Here is a 20,594-nt window from a genome sequence, read left to right as displayed (position 1 = left end):
TTCCCCTGAAATGTTAATGTGCACGTCAATGGGTGAAAAATTTTACTACACTGTTTGCAAAGATACAATTTTGCCCTTTCTTTTGGAGTTCAATCTAAGATTTAATAAATTGGGTGTCATCAGGGAAAGATGAAGACTTATTCCAAAGTCAGACCTAAAACAGACAGGAAGATTAATGTACTTTTTTTTCCTATTTCTGATTGGTCCATAGCATTCGAGTTTAATGCATCTATATATGGATTGCACACTTCAATTATAAGTCGTGGCGTTTGAAATTTTTTTCATCACTTGTCCTTAGTCATTTGAGTTGTATTAACCACCCTGCAAAGTTATAATCTAAAAAGTCCTATAAGATTATTTTGTACCGCCGTAGAATTTGACATTGAGCATCCAGAAATTAGCATTCTGCTAGGACTAAATCAAAACTCTTCCGAAAGAAAATTAATATTTAATGCACTAGGAAGCAAGCTCATACACGGCAAGTAGTCAAAATGTGTTGAAAGAACAAGCCAGATATATCTTTTGGTGCTAAATAGTAATTAGGTCAGTTAGATTAGTGAAGCAGAAGAGTTAATTTGATTCTTCTAGCCAAAAAGTGGATGATATGTAGCATGATTACTACATATGGTCACAATTTAGTATTACACTGTGAGTTTAGTTCAGTTTAGAGATATAATAATTTGTTGTTATATTTTTTAGAGAGTTCAGAAAATTAACTATTTCTCAAGAAAAAAAGGTTACCAATTACTAAACATGTAATTGGTGAACAACTTAGTTTGTTAAGATAAAAGCTTAACATATGGTAAGTGACATAAGTATATATTTTACACTTATGAAGGAAGCTTCAGTAAGAAAGGACAGAAAAGTCATTTTAAGAACTAAGTTGTCTTTATTAAATTGAAATAAACTAAAAACCATCGGGGACCAATGTTGGTATCTTGACTACCGAGGATTTGCTAGTTGCTACCTTGAGATGCAAGCCTCTGTATGGCTCTCTCTATAAATAGTGGATCTCTCTTCTTCCCCCATATTCACTTCTGATTTGATTCTTTTCCCCACTTTCAGAACATCAACAAAGTAGAGAGAGAGAACCAAAAAAAAAAAAACTACTACTCAACAAAAAGAGCTAGAGAGAAGATACCCCTTAAATCCTAATTTCTACCTCAAAGAAAGTACTCTTCAAACATTTTGTATTCACTGAAGAAGGATCTTTGCACTTGCACCTGCAGCCATCTACCATGGTTAAGTCAGAACACAAGATCAAAACCGAACCATCATCAAAGGCAATGCGGTTATCTTCACCCTCATCATCAACATCAGATTGCAAGAAGAAGAAGTACAAGGGAGTGAGAATGAGGAGCTGGGGATCATGGGTTTCTGAGATTAGAGCACCAAATCAGAAAACAAGAATATGGTTAGGCTCTTATTCAACCCCAGAAGCTGCAGCTAGAGCCTATGATGCTGCACTTCTATGCCTTAAAGGCTCCTCAGCAAATCTCAATTTCCCTTTAAGCTCTTCACAACAATACATTCCTGGAGATGCTGTCATGTCCCCCAAATCAATCCAAAGAGTTGCTGCGGCCGCCGCAAATAGTTTCATCGACAATGCCACCACTCCCCCTTCCCCACCTCCGGCTTCGACCCCATCATCATCATCATTGGCCTCATCCCCCTCATTGGTTTCTTCTCCCTCGGATCAAATCGATGACGACGCCTTGCTGATATCGTCTTTCCAAGCCTACACTAGTTGTGGTCAAGCAAATCAATCAATGGCTGTGAATGTGATGGAGCCTTGGTACACCTTTGGTGATGGTCTTCAATCCCCCAAGTATGCTGATCAGATGCTAAGTGGTGATTTCTTCCATGTCGATTCTTCCCATCTGCTTGATGATCTATACGAAGAAAGTGACATTCGTTTGTGGAGCTTCTGCTGAGAAAAAAAATCAATTCAAGCCACCTACAATATTTCTTCTTTTCTCAAAAATTCAATTCGTTTGTCTTCAGTGGTATAGCTTGAAGATGTTACTGACTGTGACCAAATTAAAATTTGTATACCCTATGCTACATAAATGGTGCATTTTAGATGAAATTCATATAGAGATAAGACAATTTTCGGCCTCTCATGTGAATTTCTAAGAGTTTGAAATTATGTATCATCGATACAAATCTTGGTATGTCAATGTCATGAATGGTTTCCCATGTGTCACAGAATATAAGGGAGAAAAAAAAATGTGGTCACCAAAATCCTTAGGTATAAGCAATTCGTTTCACTGTTTTTGGAATGTAACTATGGGAGGAGACTTGCTATTGTGAGTATCTTTGGAAGGCCTTTGTTGCATGGGAAGGTATCAGAGATGCTTATTTCCAATTCAGTGAGAATAGGGAACCATGTACAGAGCGTGGTAACATGAAACCATTGGAAAAATTGCATCTTTTCTAAGCCTTGTCTGCTCTCCCGCGTGCCCAAAGAACAAAGAGTGTTCCCTTGTTTTGATGTTTAAGTTTGGTATTTTATACCCTATTCTATTCTTCTTTTAGATGGAAATAAATCCTGGTTAATTTTCATTTTATGCATAGTGCATAGTGATCGGTTTTGTACTGCCCCGGAGCTGAAACCCTTTCCCTCCCTCAGTTTTGGGTTAGATTTTGGTAATGCTTTTAATTAATTGAGTTGGTAGAGGCAAAAAAAAATTAATAATAATGTAATTGAACATGAAAGATGATTTGATTGTATGATGATTACTTAAAAAAAAATTGTTCTTTAATTGGGCCAACTTTGTTTGCCTTTTGTAGCATATGATATCTAACGAAAAAGAAAATTTATAGTCATGTGATGCAAGCAATTCTTTCTTTTGCATTTCATGCTAGTGTAACGTGTTAGGAATATTATATGCAAGATCGTATTCTTTACACAATAAGAAGGCTAGACAAACTTTGACACTTTTTTTTGCCAACTTTTGAACCTCATCATGTGTCTGAGCCGATTCAGCAAACATGACCTGTCCTATTGTGAAATGGGCGAAGGCATGGGATGCCATTCTCTCTTGTTCTTTTTACATTGCATCTAATTAAACAAGTCTCAATGCTCAACATGGCCACAAAGTGACTTCCACGGGCTATGTATGCTTTTTCTCACAATGGAAGAAATTAAGCTTTTGTTTTTGGTATTACTTGTTCACATATACGTAGGAAGGGGAAGGATATATAGGGGATCTTCCCTTTCCTTTGACACCTTTGTTTTTCTCCATGTACATGTTCTTGGGCCTACATAGCATTATGTCCCTAAGGCATCGATTTAATTTAGCTTATTCTCAATTTTATGCACATGAAAATGATATAACTAAATGACAATTTAAATGTTGCGTTTTGAGACACAGCACGTGAGTGTCCTTTTGGTCATCAGCATGTGAGCTCAATGTGTCAATCAAACAAGGTTATAATATATTTTGTAAACTATTGGTGTTTTGTTTGATATTAACAAGCGACCCAATCAAATTTGTTGTAATTTTTTTTTTTCTTTTACCACTTAGTTCCTTTGAAATTATGTTATGTTAATAGTTTACTTGTAAGTAAACCATTTTGTTCTCGTAGAAGTAACACTAACAGGTACTATAGAATTCGACAAGGCCATAATTGTTAGGCTTGTCATTACTAATTTTAGCTATGACATGTTTCAGTGACATTATGTATAGTGATTGAAGTATAAACAATGGTTAGGTATTTCATGTGGGATCACTCGCTTCTCATATAATGATTGTGAGAAAGAATAATTTGCTCCCCATAAAGAAAAGGCAGGGGGTAGGAAGGTCGAGATCCAACATTAAGCATGATTTAAATGATCTATGGTTGGCCTTATTAAGACATAATTTTAGTGAATTGCTGATTAATCAAGAATCCGTGTAGATTTCAATCAAGGAAACTTTTTATTATTTGATTTTGTTTCACATGGCGCCTTTTAGAACAACTCAAACTAATGCAACTTTAGATGCAAATTATCTTGCATATAAGGAAGTGGTTTTTAACCGTGAAGCTCTCTCAACAACGACAGTACTTCTTTTCTTCGTCCACTGTCCAGCCCACAGTATTTAACTAAAAGGCAACTATTTGGTCTAAAACGTGCGAGTGAAGGTTTGAAACTATTGTCTGTTGAGTGTTGACTATGGGCATTTGGAATTCTATGAGCCCTCAGGGCTAGTTGGCACTCGGGAAGAAGAATATTTTTTCAAAAAAATTGTGTGCTACGCTATGGTTTCCCTCTACCATTTTTATCTTTACAAGAATAAGAATTACAATAATAATTGATTTTTGAGTTTAATTTTTATTCCTTCAGTGTAAAATTTACATCGACAAATACTTTAAAAAACATAATAAATATGAATTTTGTTTATCATAAAACTTATCATAATAAGTTTTAATTAAATGACAACATAGATACATAAATTACTTACTCTAACTTTTTTTTTATTTTTGTTTATTAAATTTTCCTTTTTGTCTCTACACTATACGTAACGCAAGTAATTATAGTTTGTCGGTTTTTCAAAAACTTCACCTCCTCCCTTCTATGACATGACTTAAATGTGAAATATGGGGTATTTTTTATGGACGGCAGTTATATTTAAAATTTCAACTCATAACAACTCTACTTCAATAAATCCATGTACTTGGTGATGAAGTTTGAGTATCTAATATCATTTTTTATCATACTAAAGAAAATTCAACAGGATTAGGACGATTATTATATTGTTCTTTTATGTAACCTAAAAAATTAGTCCTGTTTGTCAAATAATTTTTGTTCTTTATCGCATATCATTGTGCTATCAATTAATAAATTTACAGGAATAATCATAGAGATAGACTGATTCAATATCTAACATAAGTAATAAAACCAAATACAAAAAAAGTTTATTAATTTTTATAACAATTATTTAAAAATATATTAACAGTAATTTTCAATTTGTTGCAAGTATAAAAATATTTTACATTAAGGTTATAAAACTCGTTAAAACTTAGCAAAAGTTTTATTCCAAACTGAACTGATTCATGATGAATTAATATATGCGTAGATAGTGTAGAACTTAACAAATAATCTAATATGAATTAAAAAGAAATTATAGTATTGGGCAGAGCTTCTTAAAAGGGCCTTGAGATTTGTGGGTCTGGCTAAATCAGAGTACAGTTTGGAGGTAGCAGATAATATTGAGGCTTTTGCTTCGTGTACTCCTTGTTTGCTAACTGCACTTCCTAAATTTTGAATATCCCCAAATTTTCCTTCCCTTATTGTAACTTCCTTCCTATGTTATTTCTCCTTTCTTCTTCGTTGAAGAACTCTTGGGGTACAGAAGCCACATATATTTTCGGTGAAATGAGTATTTTCTTTTCAATTTGCATATAGTTTCAGATAGCTAAATCCATAAGATAAAAAAATCTCCTTCCAGAAAAAGCATTTCTAGAATGCGTTTTATTTTTCAAAAATACTTTTTCGAAAGGGGTGCCTGGTGAGGGTGAAGACATTTTGGTCTGTTTGGATCTTTTTGGTTTCCTATGGGATGCAAGAAGCAAAAATAGGGACCATGACTGCCTACAGTCTCGAAAAGCAACTACAGGGTCTTGCCAGTCACAATTTAAAGATTCAAAATCTTTCACTTATATTTTTTAAAAAATTAATTATTTAATTTGTATATTTTATTTTTAATGGTGGAGATTTCATGCAGTCACAAATCCATTTCCCAAAAAAGGGGGTACAGGAAGTAACTCCCTAATGTGGACGGGGGTCATTGAGTCGCTGATATAAAAACCAGACCCATAATACACACTGTTTTCGGGTTTCGTTTCGAAGGCAGCACCGCACTTGTTCTGCTCCGCCGCGATTGCAATCGTTTCCACTCCCGCCGCTGATGGGTTTCTCAAAGGAACAGCTTCTTGCGCGGTTAAAGGTTCGCTCTTTTCCTATTTCATCACTCTTGTTATCTATTCCCAATCACACAATGCCTCTAACGCAAACGAGACTAAGCTAATTATTGTGATATTTCTCTTTTTTAATTCACAGGAGCTTCAGGTTCCATTTTCCCAGTATGAGCATCCTGTTGTTTTGACCGTCGACGCTCAGGTATAATTCATAAGCCTTATCTTGTTCTTTTTATTTCATTATTATTTCTGATTCAATATCCATTTATTTGATTTTACCTTCAGGCTCAATATGTTGGACATTTGGGGGGTGGCCTCAGCAAGAATTTGTTTCTCAAGGTATCTTATAATTTAAGAGGATACTTAAAAAAAATCTATGTATTTTCTGTTGCTAGTTTGTTTTTAAATTGTTATGCGTATTTTGTACCGATTACTACACTTGTTTAATTCAAACAGGACAAGAAAAGCAGGTTGTATATTGTTTCTGCTTTAGCTGGTACCAAAGTAGATCTCAAAGGTATGCATGATTTTGTAAACCTTAGGAGCTTGTATCCCCTTACTTTAATGGATATTAATAGGATTTATTTGTTGCTTCAAAGCTGAGCAGTGTTATCTCAGCGGCTTGGTTTGGGAAAAGGTGGTCTCAGAATGGCACCTGAGGAGGCTTTAGGTGAAGTACTTCAGGTCAGTCTATGCCTTTTTTCTATGAATCATTTTGTTGTTGGAACCTTCATTTCTCTCTTTCACTCTTACCTTGTATAAGAAGAAGCTGTGCCCATTTAAGTGACCAAAAATCTTAAAGGCTCGTGCTCTGACATTTGTCTTGGCTTCTTAACAGTCTTTGAATTAAAGATATTTATGGTGTTTTCTTTTCAGCATGTCAATTGTTAAATTAGGCCGGTTACCTTGTTATTGCTATGCATTATATAGTGTATAAGAAAAACAATTCTTATTGAGGCATTCACTAATCACTGATTGAGTTGGTGGCAGAAATTGGTAAATCCAATTAATCTCACTCTGGTCAGTATATGCATTAGTGCTATCAATTGATATTGTCGTTACTATAAGTTTCAATTATATAATGACAATGATTACATATATTTATGCTAAGCGAGAAGTTAATAATTACAAAATTTAAGAAGAGAATCAACATTGTGTGAATTACATGGCTGAAATTGTTGTCTTACCTCGTGCTCTTGTTTTTCTTTATCTCACCAGGTACCCTTGGGTTGTGTCACTCCATTTGCACTTGTGAATGAATCAGCACGGTATGCTTATGTTCTTATTCTGTTTGCTTGGTTATGCGATATCTAATTTTTCTCTCATGGAAATGTTTGGTCACATACCCAATTTGATTTCAATACCGTTCTTTGGAGCTATTTACTGAAGGCATTTCCCTCCCTCTTTCACTATTAAGATGTTTCGCTTTAAATCCATCCTTGTAGTTGTAGCTTTCTCATTTTAGTCTTAAATCATATTCTTCTATCTTTCTTCAAGTTTTCTTATAAAGTTTCTCCATTTATTTATGGAAATCCTAATAGTTTTGGATTTAGTTGGTGCTTCTTTCCTGCCATCAAATTTAAAATGATCTTCTCTTGAATGATGAACTAAATCTGTTGAATTATTAATAATGTCTAAATCTTAGCCACACTTGATTTGTTAGTGCACTAGCTTGTTGAAGCCTTGAAGGATCTTCTAAGTTGTAGCTGTTTATGTTTTTGCTTGTTAGACTATTTTTAAACATTGTTCTGATCCACTCAGCTAATCTATTTCCAAGGAACTAATTTATTTTTATTCGATTTTGCATAATTTCCTTTCTGAAGAGATGTTTCACTGCTATTGGATCAAGGGTTCAAGTCTCAGAAGCACTGCTTCTTCCATCCACTGTCGAATGACATGTCTATATGTAAGCGAATAGACTCTTGTGAAGGAAAAAAGAACTGCTTGCACCTTTTTTACAACTCTTTTAAAGTTGATAATATTATATAGATGCATTCCTCCACATTAGGGAATTCTTTTGCTTGTATTTGTTCAACACCATGGGTCCACCAATTGATATCTGAAGTCTAAACAGGACTTCCTTTCATGCTTACTATTTGACAATTTTGGAAATTAAATATTCATGGTATTTTGTATCCAAATGATATCTTTTGGCTCATCTACGTTGATTAAGGCATTTTAGGTTCATGTCAGATCCATTATGCTTTGATGCACTGAAAACCCAGTTAATTAGAGTCTTATCCTTTACAATTGCAGCTCTAAATGCATGTGATCTTGACAAGTTTCTTAAATCAATTGGAAGAAATCCATCATACGTTGATTTGGAGGTTAGTAAATTTAAGGTACCTCTTTTTTTTTTCTTAATAAATAAAATAACAAATTCACCTATTATTTATTCATTGATGATCATCGTATGTCTGCCTTATCTCCTTGCAGACCAATCCTACAGTGGGGAAAGATCAACCCCCTGATCTAGCTGCACTAGTTCCATCTGGTTCCATAGTTTTACCCGATCAACCCCAAAAACAATCTTCTTCACAGGTTCCTAAGGATGCAAACCATGTTTCTGTGGATAATGGAGCCAATACAGTTTCAGGTAAAAAAATTTATTAACTTCACTATTCAATTTGTTCATTTATCTATTATTTGCATTGAAAGAACAGCTACTATTTGTTTTGGTCGTCTTCATTTATATGATTTGAATAGTACTCAGACTCTCTCAGAGAGTATTGCGCACCTGCACCTTGAGTTTTTTTGTTCCTTTGCATAATCGTCTCTATCTGCTTTTTCCATGCATGTATCTGAAATGCAAGCAATCTTGGGTAGTTTAAGTTATCTTAATTTGACCCCAGAAAGCTAGAGGAGAGCCAGATTTGATGATGCCACTTAACGGGATTTGATAAGAATCAGTCAAAATCTTCTACATCCTTTGAAGATTAGCATAAGGTTGTGTAGTCGTCCAAAATTGTTACATTAGGCATTTCAGCAATGTATAATTCATTCTATAAGCAATCTTTTTTTTTTGGGTCTCAAAGAAATGAAATGATTACACTTGTAGAGTGACATAGTCTTCTATTTTATTTTGTTTTTCCTCTTTCTCATGTTTGTGGAATGTGGATTAATTTCTAACCCTTATATATATATATACATTTTTGTTTCTCTGTTAACATTTATTTCCTCATCCTTAAAAACGTCAATACACGGTGAATGCATTAAAATTGAATTTTGTACCATTTGAAGTTTTCAGAGGACCTACGATTGACCTTATGATCCTTTTGAGACAATTTGCAAATTTATCTAGTGTCGTAAATGGTGTTTTCTTTTGTATACCTTTACTTTGGGTGAAGCTACTGTTTGCAATCTGCTGTTGCATTAGTGACTACTGACTACAATGTTTAGCATTTAGTCGTTCAGGCTTATATTTTTCAAATTTGACCTCACTATGGCCCAGAAAAGTTCAGCACATTATTTAAATCAATTTCGTAAGGGTAGCAGAAAAAGCTTGTTTGTGGCTGAATTATCCCAGTGACTAAATTATTAAGGAAGTAAAAAAATTTCTGATGCAGCTAAAGTTGTCAAGCCATCCTCTGGTGGGAAAAATACAAAGGGGACACCAGCAAAAAATGTTAATTCATCAGGCTCCTTTGCAGATGCTGGGCAATTCGTTGAAGAGATATTGCAAAAAACATCACAATTATTGCTTTCAGAGGTAAAACAAAAATGTATACTTTCCTTCAATTCCAACTTATGCTATACCTCTGCATCAGGGTGAAGAATCTTGGTCATACAGGTCAAGGACGAAAATATAAAGTTACACGGGGAGCAGCTCGGTACTGTGTTATCTGACAAATTACAGAAAAACCTCAATGCAGAGTTCAAGAGCCTTGCTGTAAGTATATGAAGATGCTAGCAATGTTTTCTTCTGATATGCAATTATGTCTCCGATCACCAAATTTTCTTCATTTCAGATGATATTTAAGAACACAGCATATACGGAAGGGTTCCATGCTGGTACTCATTACAGGCCCCCGCTCATGTGAAGCACAGGATGATTTACGATTTGCTGCCAGGAAAGTAAAAGAGGAACCAAAATTTTAACTCTAGTTGTTCAATGTTTAGTTTGTGATAACACACCATGCATTGTTTGAGCATTCATATATATTCTGGGAAATGTTTGTTATAGAATAGATGATTTGAAACGATTTGATCAATGAAAAAAAGTCAACATTAAGTCGGTCATTTGAAAACAAGGGTAAACTACTTTGAAGATTCTAAAAATAATAGTAATGATTTAGTTTTTTTAAAATAAAATAATGAACTTTTTACTTAGTTACATTTTTAGTAAATCATATATATTAATAATTATTGTGTAAAAAGAAAAAAATGTAAACTTGAAACATTTGACTTACACAGTAATTATTAATATATATGATTTACAAATAACAAGTGTGCTTGTCCTGGAAAAAAAAGAGAGTAAGTGTGCCTGTATTGTGATAACATGTGGTAATTGTTGTAAATAACAAATTAATATTTACAGCGTACCCATTGATATAACATGGTAACCAACAAATATGGCCATTTGACATGGGATCGTTTTGTGGTAACACGTATCCTCACCCTTACTAAATTACACACGTGTTATTTATGTCAAATAATCAACTAAATGCAACATCTTTAGAATGAAATAGAAGGGTATGAGTAGGGCGACAAGTGGCTGTAGAACTTCGTAGGGTGATGAATTCAAATTTTAACGTGACTGAAACTTGAAGGCCATGCTACTTAATTTTTGAATGGCAACCCATGTCAGCCCTTCAAAACGCAATTCAGCCGTTGAAACTTTATTCAGAAGGCCTTTGATTAGGCCTGTGTAGTTTATTTATGGTTTAATTAACCGTTTAATCTCTGTAATAAACATCTTTTTTAATTTTAATCTAAAAAAATGTTTTTGTTGATTAATTTTTTTTTGGCTTTAGTCCTTGATATTGCTATTTTAGTTTATATGAAATTCTTGTGGTTTAGTCTTTTGAAAAAATTCTTGTCATTTTTAAGAACTAAAACCGGCAAATTATCAGGGACTAAACGACAAGAAATTTTTCAAAAGACTAAAATTGAATGAGGAATATTAATGTTATGGGAATAAAAAGTTAATTTATCATTTGTTTATTTTAAAAATAATGTAACCAAAGTTGGAAAGACATCATAACAAACGACAGAGGCTTCAAATTAACTTACTCGTGATCGTGTCATCTTGATCTACTGCCTTTACATAAAAGTTACGATAGAGCCTCAGATGTAAATCATTTGAGAGCTTAAAGAATGCAACAAGAGGGCTGCCTCCGATTAGCTGCTGAAAATTAATGAATGCAAAGTGTATGAGCAAATATATTCAACTGCGACAAGAGGGCTGCCACGGAACAATGCAATCGGAGTGATATATGTGCTTGCATTGAAGCTCCCTCGCTTCTCCACCCACTTCGAGTTCCTCCTGACAAATTTTCACCGTCGGAATCATCTCGATCGCCCTCTCCGGCCCCGGCGCCGGACACTGCCGGTCGTTTTCCGTTATTTGTTCGATGAGTTCGTTGAGCCCTGGCCCGAAGAAATAATCTCGCGCGTCGAATCCGCGCGGGATTGGGCTTGGGCCGTGTCGGTTTGGGATGTTAATGGGCTCGAAGGGTTGATGGATAGGTCCATGGGCTGGAAAGCGATCCAGGTACGGGGGCGGTGTTGGGGTTCGGGCTGGCGGCGACGGGAGAGGCGGCGGTGGTGGTGCACGGGGACCTCTTCGGGTTGGGGTTGGATTAGACCCGGGAAGCGGCGGATGGGTGGGTCCATCATGAGGGAAAGTGCTTCGAGCAAACGCGCTTCTGGGGAGGGATCTGGTGTGGTGAAGTCCACAACGAGTCTTGGACGCGGCATGTTGAATTCGCAGATGAATTGGCCGAAACAGCGCGGGCACGTGATTTGGGTGGGGTTGTTGTAATCGGGTGCGGCGCGGACGGTGCGGTTGCACTGGAAGGACTCAATGACATTGTTAAAGTTGATTATGGGTTTGGAATTAATGAAGGGTGAATCTTATATAGGAGAGAAGAGGGAAGGATGACTTATGGGTTTGCATGAAGTGATTCTTTTTAGGCTTTGAGGCTTTGCACTGTGTAGGAAAAGCATCAGTGTTAATGAACATTTAAATTATTATCATAATTGACTGATAAAACATATAAGAATAAAATAATCATTTTCAAAATATAGAAATTAAAACCAATTTTAATATATAAAAAATTGAGAGACATTAAACACATTTTACCCAAATTTAAAGAAATGAGTGATAATTGTGTGTTAAGCAAGACCACTCAGAGAAGCTCCTAGTAGTATTAATCATCAGCTGCACATTCTTGTTCCCTTTCATTCATGAAGCCAGCGAACAGGGAAAGTTAACGTTGTGTAGTTGTTCAGCCAACCAAAAGAACATGCTATCATGCATGCTACAAAATTGATGGTTCTAGGAGGAAGGCCTTTCCATGTTCTACAAGCTAGGACTGGAACTTGGGACTACATATATTGTGTGACTGACAAACTCTGAATTATCTATAATCTCTTGGGTATTAATTATTATTAATATAGCCCAAAATTAAAATTGCTGGAAAAGCAACTACAATGAGAATGCCCGATTTAACTGTGTTGTTTCCAGCTAAAGTCTTCCGCTTCAAGACATTATGGATTTTAATTCTTTCATTCCCATTTGTTCTTCTTGATCGTTAACTATTTTTCTCCCTCTTGAGTCTTGATCAATTGCAAGCCACATTTTACCAAGGTTAAAGAAAAGAAGGTTGCTACTTGTCAATCTCAAAGAAAAAGGAAACGACGATTTTACGAAAGAAATTACAATTGAAGCAAGTGATTAGTGAAATGCACCATTATTGATATGATATTGTTGTGTCATCTCATTTCCTTATTGTTCCTTGTTTATTAAGCAAACTTTGCTAGGATTCAACTGGGCCAAGGGTTCGTTTATTTACAGGGCCAACTGAACTCGTACGAGGAGAGGACAAAAGAAATAAAGTGATGAAAACCTTTTTGAAATGGACTCTCGCTCCATGTTGATACTATGTGCTGTTATATTCATATAGAGTTTTTCAACCCACATTTGGGAACACAATTATGATAATCTGAGACACCAAAATGATTGTCATCGATGTATCTTTTGCTCGCACATGATGCAAGTGAAAAAGGTCAGTGCGCATAATTCAAGTTGGAACGTCCGAGTATTTATGATCAAATTTCTACATACAACAACCAGAGAGACCAACATATCTTGTAACGATTACGTTTGACCACATTTTTTAAGGTGAAAAAAATGTATTTATTGGTTAAATTTAATTTAATTTAGATACATTATCAATTTAAGATTTTTTACACATTATAAATCGTCGTGTATAATAAATTGTTATTTTTTTTGTAATAGCTTATATATATATATATATATATATATATATGATAATTTCTAATTAGTATTTTTAGGAATAATTAGTTAACGGTATAAATTGTATGGAAAAATTGTTCTTACTGATTTAAGGGCAACTTCATGGTTTGGAGAACTAAAGTCCTACATCCTTGGCTTCGATATGGACTAAATCCGTATCAAACATAGGTGTATCTTCCAAAATAATTAAACTTACTAGACTTAATTCTTATTTTTTTACTGATAACTTAATTCTTCTATGTTTATACAGACTTTAATTTGTCTTTATTTGTCCTGTGAAACTTTTTAATTCTCCAACAATTAGATTTAACCCCTCTAAGCTTAATTATATAACCTCTGCATTCAACATAGGAGTTTCTTGGTGGGATGTAACTAATGATGTAGTTCTCCAACAAATATTGATGGTTTTTTTTTAAATGGTAAATCAACAAAAGCTTGCACAGTTAAAATATTCTGGTCAACAATTTCTTTATTTGTACGTTAGTTTGTATTTGTATGCTGCCCTCTCACATTCGTAGAATATATGATTGGGGAAATACAATAACACAACAGTTAATACAAATAAAAGATATTATTTATTTAATGAGATTATATAACAACTTATGTATCATTTCTTTTTCATCACTCGTTGTTTCTCCTTTTTTTTCTTTTGACAAATCACTCGTTGTTTCTTATTTATATGAATTATTGCATATGTTTGTTATAAAAAAATTAATATAATTCCTTTAAAAATAATAGTGTTTGGGTGGGGTTGAGAGAGTTAGTTTCTTAGTATGCTCTAATCTATATTTTAACACGCTTTTTGAGTATTTTAACACAATCAAATTATAAGTTGTTAATATACTTTTAAAAAAAAAATTGAGAGTATCATAACAGCTGCATATGTTAATATACTTGTTTTTAATATATATATATATATATATATATATATATATATAGTATCAATTAGATATACTTTAAAAATAAAAAATTTAAGTTATAAATGATATTTATATATAGTATATATTAAAATAGAAACATGACTGTGGACTGACATCATATAATATTTTGTATAATCATCTCATTTCAATTCATCATGTATCTTAAAAAAAATTTAAATGGTGAATTGTGATTTAATAATATTATAAAATTGTTTTACAGGCATTAAACTCACATTAAAAATACTTGGAATTTTTTTTTACTATTTTGTTTTTCGACATAAGTCGAAGAAGAGTTGTCCGTTGCTATAAAACGTGTTGGTCATTGACTTTGATTATGAAAAGACGAGGAAAAGAAAAGAAATTAATTAAAAAATAATGTTATATGTGAGTTATTTGAGAAATATGTACGTGTTGGTGACGTTTCCTTAGAAAATGTTCTTCTTTGGAATATTTTCAAATTTAGCGCTGCCTAAAGCATCATTGTTGAATTGAGCGGTCGTGGCAGCACTCAATTACCTTCTCTTTCAAGGAAAGGAAATACCTTTCGAACTCACCGACCATGTCTGCATATTTTGGCCTAAAGACAAATTTCTTAAATGAACGTATGATCAAGATACACATGAAACTATGACATCAATGTTGATGGCTGATATTCTTTTCAATTCAAGCCACAGTCCAAATTCCAAGAACATCAAATAGGAGTTTCATTTTTTATTTAACTCTATTGAAACATATTTTAGCAAAATTTACTTTACTTGTACCACCGGTAGAAATAAATGCTGTTGATTTTTATCTGGGTAGAGCTAAAATTAATGATGTTTATGTAGGTGAATCATCAACTGATTTGAAATATGGGAAGAATGATAATGCCACGCAGCCAAAGAACGATCATAAACTAAAGAAGCCGCCGGCTCATAGCACAAACAATTGTGATACGCTCCCAGGAATCTCGGGACAACCAGGCCAAAGGAGATTCGATGGAGGTTGTTTGGGTATGATGTACACTCATATAACCCGCATAGATTAATCTAAATAAGATAAATTACACTTTATATTTTAATGTTTTTGAATTAAATTCTCTAAACCAAGATCTAGTTGAAAAAACAAATATCTTATCAATTAAAATGATTTAGTTTTTAAACTTAATACAAATTTTATGATTTATTATGCATCATTACAAGCATGGAAAATAAATCAATTCCTGGCATTATCCTAATATAGTTTTCAACCCTGAAACTAAATAAAATAAAAAGAGGAGAATGTAGAATTTGTTTTTCCGTAATTTGCAAAAGTGTAAATGAGGCGGCCGGGGTAACAATGACATGATGTAGAAAAGATGAAAGACATATTTATGGTAATTAAAATTAGTAAGCTAGGTTTTTAAAATGTTATTGGTAATTTATTCGCGATAGTCATATCTACTAACCTATGAGTGATGAGTCTATGACAAGATTTAGAATTCAGGAGATTTTTAGGTCCTCTTGACTTTTGGGGTAAGTTAAGTTTTCTGTTATGTGATAATTAAATAGGGTTGTTATTACTATATATATATATATATATATATATATATATATATATATATGTTTTTTCTCCTATTTTTCTTTTTATATATCTCTTCATTTTTTCATCAATATATCTATGATTTCCTTTTACTCTCTTTTTTCATCTTTCTACTCATAAAAGACAATAATAGGTGTACGGTTAACATTTTTCTATTAAAAATAGGGTTTCTCAATTATAACCCTAAGAACAAATCCTAAAGTATAGTTGTGTACTCCATTTAAATGATACAAAGCTATACTATATATTTTTCTGTAGGAGTAGTTTTAAAAAATTGTTTACGAAAATAGAGAAAATTTCTTATGTGCCTATAAGAAAGTCAAGAAAGACAACTGGATTAGGTGAATTGACTTGCGCACTCACAGCACACAAGTGGCTGGTTCATAATCTTTCCACGTTGATGACTATGATTCGTCACTGTAACTAAGATAGGACTAAAAAAAATTATGTAGGAGAAAATATATACAGCGAAAGGTTCGCAGCATCACGGCTTTAAGATTTTGAGTTTACATGTTATTTTTGTCATCCCGCTCAGCAACTTTGAACTATATAAGGACAAGGCTTTGTTCCTTTCTTTCAAAGGTTCAAACGTCACTATGTACGCAACACTTTTTTTAGTTCCTTATATTAAAATCTACCTTTGCACTAGCTGGCAGGTCAAATTAAGAAGACAGCTTCCCGGTTTCAACTTAATTAATGGGTATTTTAGGGCTAGAGATAAATTATCTAACATTTTATTAACATTAGTTAAGCTAGCTACACCTTCGTCGTCACTTGTGGAATTTGAGTTGGATTGAAGTTGTCCCATTTATCTGTTTTAGGCAGGTATATCTAATTAAAGACAATATCACTTCCGTTTTGGAGTATTGGAATTCAATCATTCAAACTATAAGACTAGCTACCTGTTTTCCTACTCATATATATATATATATATATATATATATATATATATATATATATATATATATATATATCAGATTAAAAAATGCATGATTAATTAAAATTGAGAATTATTGTAGGATATCCAATATACATTTTGATCAGAATAATTGTTTGTCAAAATAATTCAAGCTCTAAAAGTATATAATTAAAGGGGTCACTATAATTTCCTTAAAAAGGGTATATAAAAAGAAACATGTCATGAGTCCATCAAATAACATTTCTTAAGCCACGTAAATTACGATAGTTTTTTTCTTTATTTATCATCATAAACAGTGGAATACGCTAATGCAAAAGAAAGACTAACTTTGTGTAGTTTCACAATGGCTTGATGCATATATTCGGCTTTTACTTACTGCTTTCTTAAAACCAGCTTTCGGTGACTTTCAAAGCTACCCTTCAATCTTTCTCCTGTTTAGGAAGAGAAACAAATTAAATTAACAAAAAAAGTAAAGCAAGTGAGATGGAAGAGGAATTAGAGAAAGAACGCGAGAAATTAACAACACATGGCAAGGGCAAGAGAATCCTTCACACACGCAGCTTCAATAATTCAGAGTGCTCAAAAATAGACTTCAAGATGCTCATCAAATGCATCTTTATTTTACGCAACGAGGCTCTCATATGTCTTGTAGCAAGTAAAACTGTCAATTTGGCCCGGCTCACTAATTAGCCTTGACCCATTGAGTCAGGGTCAAAAAAGTAATTATCAGATAGACATGGTCTGACAAGCAACAATAAAAATTATTATATTTAAAAACCAAACAATTGGTTGAACCAATCAATACACTAATTCAAAGTTTAATGATTTAATTGTTGTTGAATTATAGCTAAACTGATATTAATATGATAATAATAATATCAAAGAATATAATATCGTAGTTTTACAACATTCAAAACTAAAAAGACTCCATAATTTTGTATATTCTTTACATTAAAAAAACACACAAAATGACAAAATCCATAAAAAAGTACACACACAAGTTCAAGTCAAATATATCATAATAGTACTTGCATCACAATGTTCATTAGTCATAACAAATTTACATATAAAATGAAAATAAAATAAAAAATACTTTAGGTTGATTTTTGTTTTTTCAAGAAAAAAATAAAAATGACAATGTATTAAACAATTTTTATTGACTAACTGTAAATCGTTTTTTTTGTTGATTTGATCATTGTTTCTATTCTTTGACTAGTTTATCTACATGTTGACTTTTAGGTTTATTTGAATCAGCTTATACTTGGCCAGTTCATCAGTTTTCTAATCCAATTAGTGGGTCCAATTAATTAAATTTTCATAGTGCTGAATAATATATACCTGCTGCATTTGATCCCAGTGTGGGTAGATGTGGGTGTTAATCAATAATCATTTTCATGTTTCTCTTGGGTGTATGCACCTATGTACGTAGAGAAAGAAAATAAAAAGGAAAAAGCGATACATTTTGTTCTATCAAACTCAAAGGATTGTAAACAAAAAAAAAAAAAAAAAAAAACACAAACACAAAGGGAGAAATGATCACATACTTTACAGCTTTAAGGGATTGCGTCAATCCTCCAATAACATCAAGCTTTGCAATAGTGAAGGTGTACTTGTGGTGCTTAGGTATTTTAAGGTTTTTGTAACCTTGTGGTGCTTAGTTACTTTAAGGTTTTTGTAACCTTATTTCTTAATTAAGTTGCTTACCTGTCCATTAACATCATGGACTCATAGAGAACGCAGAGAAAAAAATCTAGGTACCCACCCTATTTAGGATTATAACTATACTCAATTGGACAACTCCATTATTAAGTATTAACTCATCCTCATGTAAAACGGAAAGCTCTGTTGACGTTATAATAATGGGTTTTGATTAAATTTGAAGCAAACTAAAAGAATCCAACATAGTTCTTTGTAAAGTCTTTTTACAGTGAACATCCGGCCAGCAGCAATCATAGTTTGCCACATAGTCACATAGATATAAGTGCTTTCCCAAATTAATAGTAAAAAATGAATTATTTCTTCACCTTATTATATTATGTAACAAAAATTGAATAAAATAAATCAAGAGATGATTGACTTATCCGTTCAATGTGGAACTAATATATTAATATCCAAGCGTAGTTTGTATAGGTTATATTATATACACTATATTTATATAGTTGCAATAATTTTGGTCTCGGGTGAGATATAACTCCATTATTTTTTTAAAAAAAATGGAGAGGTAAAGTGGAAACATTAATGGGACAATGACACCGGGGAAATGTTCAAGTGATAATGCATAATGAATGCTAAAGCCAGACATGCTTCCCGCTCAAAACTCTCCTTGCAATTTTTTAAAATAGGGGATGTCTATTTGTAGTTTGAAAAATTGAAGCAATAGCCAGTAAAATAATGAAATTATTGATTTGATTAATGTAAGATATCATTAATGTAAAATAACTATAGATTTGGAATAGGGATAGTACTTAAAATTATATAATGTGTTTGACGGGATAAGAGTAGAAGAAAGGAAAGATATTTTATTTTGAAAGTAAGGAAAGATATTTTTAGAACACTACTTTTTTCACAAAATTTAATTTAAAGTGACTAATCACCTTGTCACTTAAAGGTACATATTTTAATCATTAAGAGATTATAATGTATTACGTAAAAAAAAGACCATAATGTAGAACAGTGTTATCTAAACAAATACATGTTTAGGTTAAAATGTTAAATTATTTTATAATTTCTTTATAAAAAAAAATCCTTCCATTCATTCATGTTACGTACTGGTAACGCCGCATGTTCTAGCAGGTATATTTTTATGGGGATTCTTGAATAAACTTTGACCGGCCGGGAAAAAAGGTTCATGAACAAGAAAGTAAACAAAAAGCCTCAAAATCTTATTTATTCATGCAGTTTGGCTACCGGTCAGAATTTGACCCCGCCTTAGACGACCAAACCAATAAAATTATTAGTCATTTAAACCAGATTCCATCAAATTATGATAGCCAATATACTTGTAATTATGGTCCTAAATGGTAATGTCGTGCCACAAGATCTTATAAGTAATGAATTTTTTCAATAAAATTATCTTAATATAATCCGAATAATTTTGAATTGTCTTCGGCGACATTCTCATAATAATTTTATTAACTATTAAATAAGTATCAAACATTTGTATATTTTTAAAATATTAAAATATATTTTCCTTCATGTGATATATTTTTAATAAAATAACGAAAATCATTATGAGGATATAATATTACTCGTATGCCAATTTTATATTTCCTTTTTTTTTAACCAGTTACTTACTACTTGAGTTATTGAGTTACTGAGTTATTTCATGCAACATTCAAGGGAAAAAGTTACATTACTCAGTTTCACATTATAAATTGTTAGGTCTTTGAACACGATGGTATATTCTTTTGAATCTCTCGACCCATTTTACCTGCGACTCGTACTCACTTGGGTGCATGTTAAGATGCTTTCACGAGCACCTAAAGTGAAGATGTACTTTTTAGAGCTTAGAGAGAAAAAGGATGTAAATTTACAATGTTAATTAAAAAATACATTTTAATTGTTGATTAAAAATCAAGAGTGTATATTATAACAAAAATATATACACATAAAATAAATTATGAAATAATTAAAATTTCTTTTATTGTTTTTAATTAATTATATTTTACATTTTTATCCTGTCAAATAAGAGTAACATTAACTTAAAAAAAAAAAAGAGTCAAATTCAACACACTAGAACAAATTAAATAATGCACCAAGTATTTATTTTTCCATCATTTTCTTCTCTTCTCTTTGTTGTTAAGTTTTTTGT

General features: G+C 32.7%; 2 protein-coding genes and 1 pseudogene across 3 annotated transcripts; 2 read left to right on the top strand and 1 right to left on the bottom strand.

Moving 5' to 3' along the window:
- The first annotated feature begins 983 nt into the window (after positions 1-983).
- Positions 984-2,570, top strand: LOC114415394 (ethylene-responsive transcription factor ERF014-like). The gene has a single exon (XM_028380056.1). It carries the CDS (start codon positions 1,239-1,241, stop codon positions 1,932-1,934), a length of 696 nt encoding a protein of 231 aa, XP_028235857.1. The 5' UTR covers positions 984-1,238; the 3' UTR covers positions 1,935-2,570.
- A 3,216-nt stretch (positions 2,571-5,786) lies between these two features.
- On the top strand, positions 5,787-10,154 carry LOC114415393 (prolyl-tRNA synthetase associated domain-containing protein 1-like). Of its 2 annotated transcripts, none has more exons than XM_028380054.1 (12): positions 5,787-5,933; positions 6,047-6,106; positions 6,190-6,243; positions 6,361-6,421; positions 6,512-6,588; positions 7,123-7,172; positions 7,728-7,810; positions 8,161-8,246; positions 8,341-8,500; positions 9,471-9,613; positions 9,695-9,793; positions 9,873-10,154. In XM_028380054.1, the coding sequence occupies exons 1-12, from the start codon at positions 5,895-5,897 to the stop codon at positions 9,942-9,944; spliced, it is 984 nt and encodes a 327-aa protein (XP_028235855.1). In that variant the 5' UTR covers positions 5,787-5,894; the 3' UTR covers positions 9,945-10,154. The 2 variants fall into 2 exon arrangements, with proteins under 2 accessions (XP_028235855.1, XP_028235856.1); XM_028380055.1 differs by having other exon boundaries at positions 5,788-5,933; positions 8,161-8,231.
- A 941-nt stretch (positions 10,155-11,095) lies between these two features.
- On the bottom strand, positions 11,096-14,865 carry LOC114414302 (annotated as a pseudogene).
- Between the last annotated feature and the right edge of the window lie 5,729 nt (positions 14,866-20,594).

The sequence above is a fragment of the Glycine soja genome, chromosome 6 (assembly GCF_004193775.1).
Source record: "Glycine soja cultivar W05 chromosome 6, ASM419377v2, whole genome shotgun sequence".
In the NCBI taxonomy this organism is placed as follows: domain Eukaryota; kingdom Viridiplantae; phylum Streptophyta; class Magnoliopsida; order Fabales; family Fabaceae; genus Glycine; species Glycine soja.
Note: the sequence above shows the minus strand (reverse complement) of the source record. Positions and strands in the feature narration are given on the sequence as shown.

Coding starts and splice junctions, on each gene's coding strand:
- LOC114415394 (XM_028380056.1), top strand. CDS start 1,239: ATGGTTAAGTCAGAACACAAGATCAAAACCGAACCATCATCAAAGGCA.
- LOC114415393 (XM_028380054.1), top strand. CDS start 5,895: ATGGGTTTCTCAAAGGAACAGCTTCTTGCGCGGTTAAAG. Junction 5,934..6,046: donor AGCTTCTTGCGCGGTTAAAG/GTTCGCTCTTTT, acceptor TTTAATTCACAG/GAGCTTCAGGTTCCATTTTC. Junction 6,107..6,189: donor TTTTGACCGTCGACGCTCAG/GTATAATTCATA, acceptor TTTTACCTTCAG/GCTCAATATGTTGGACATTT.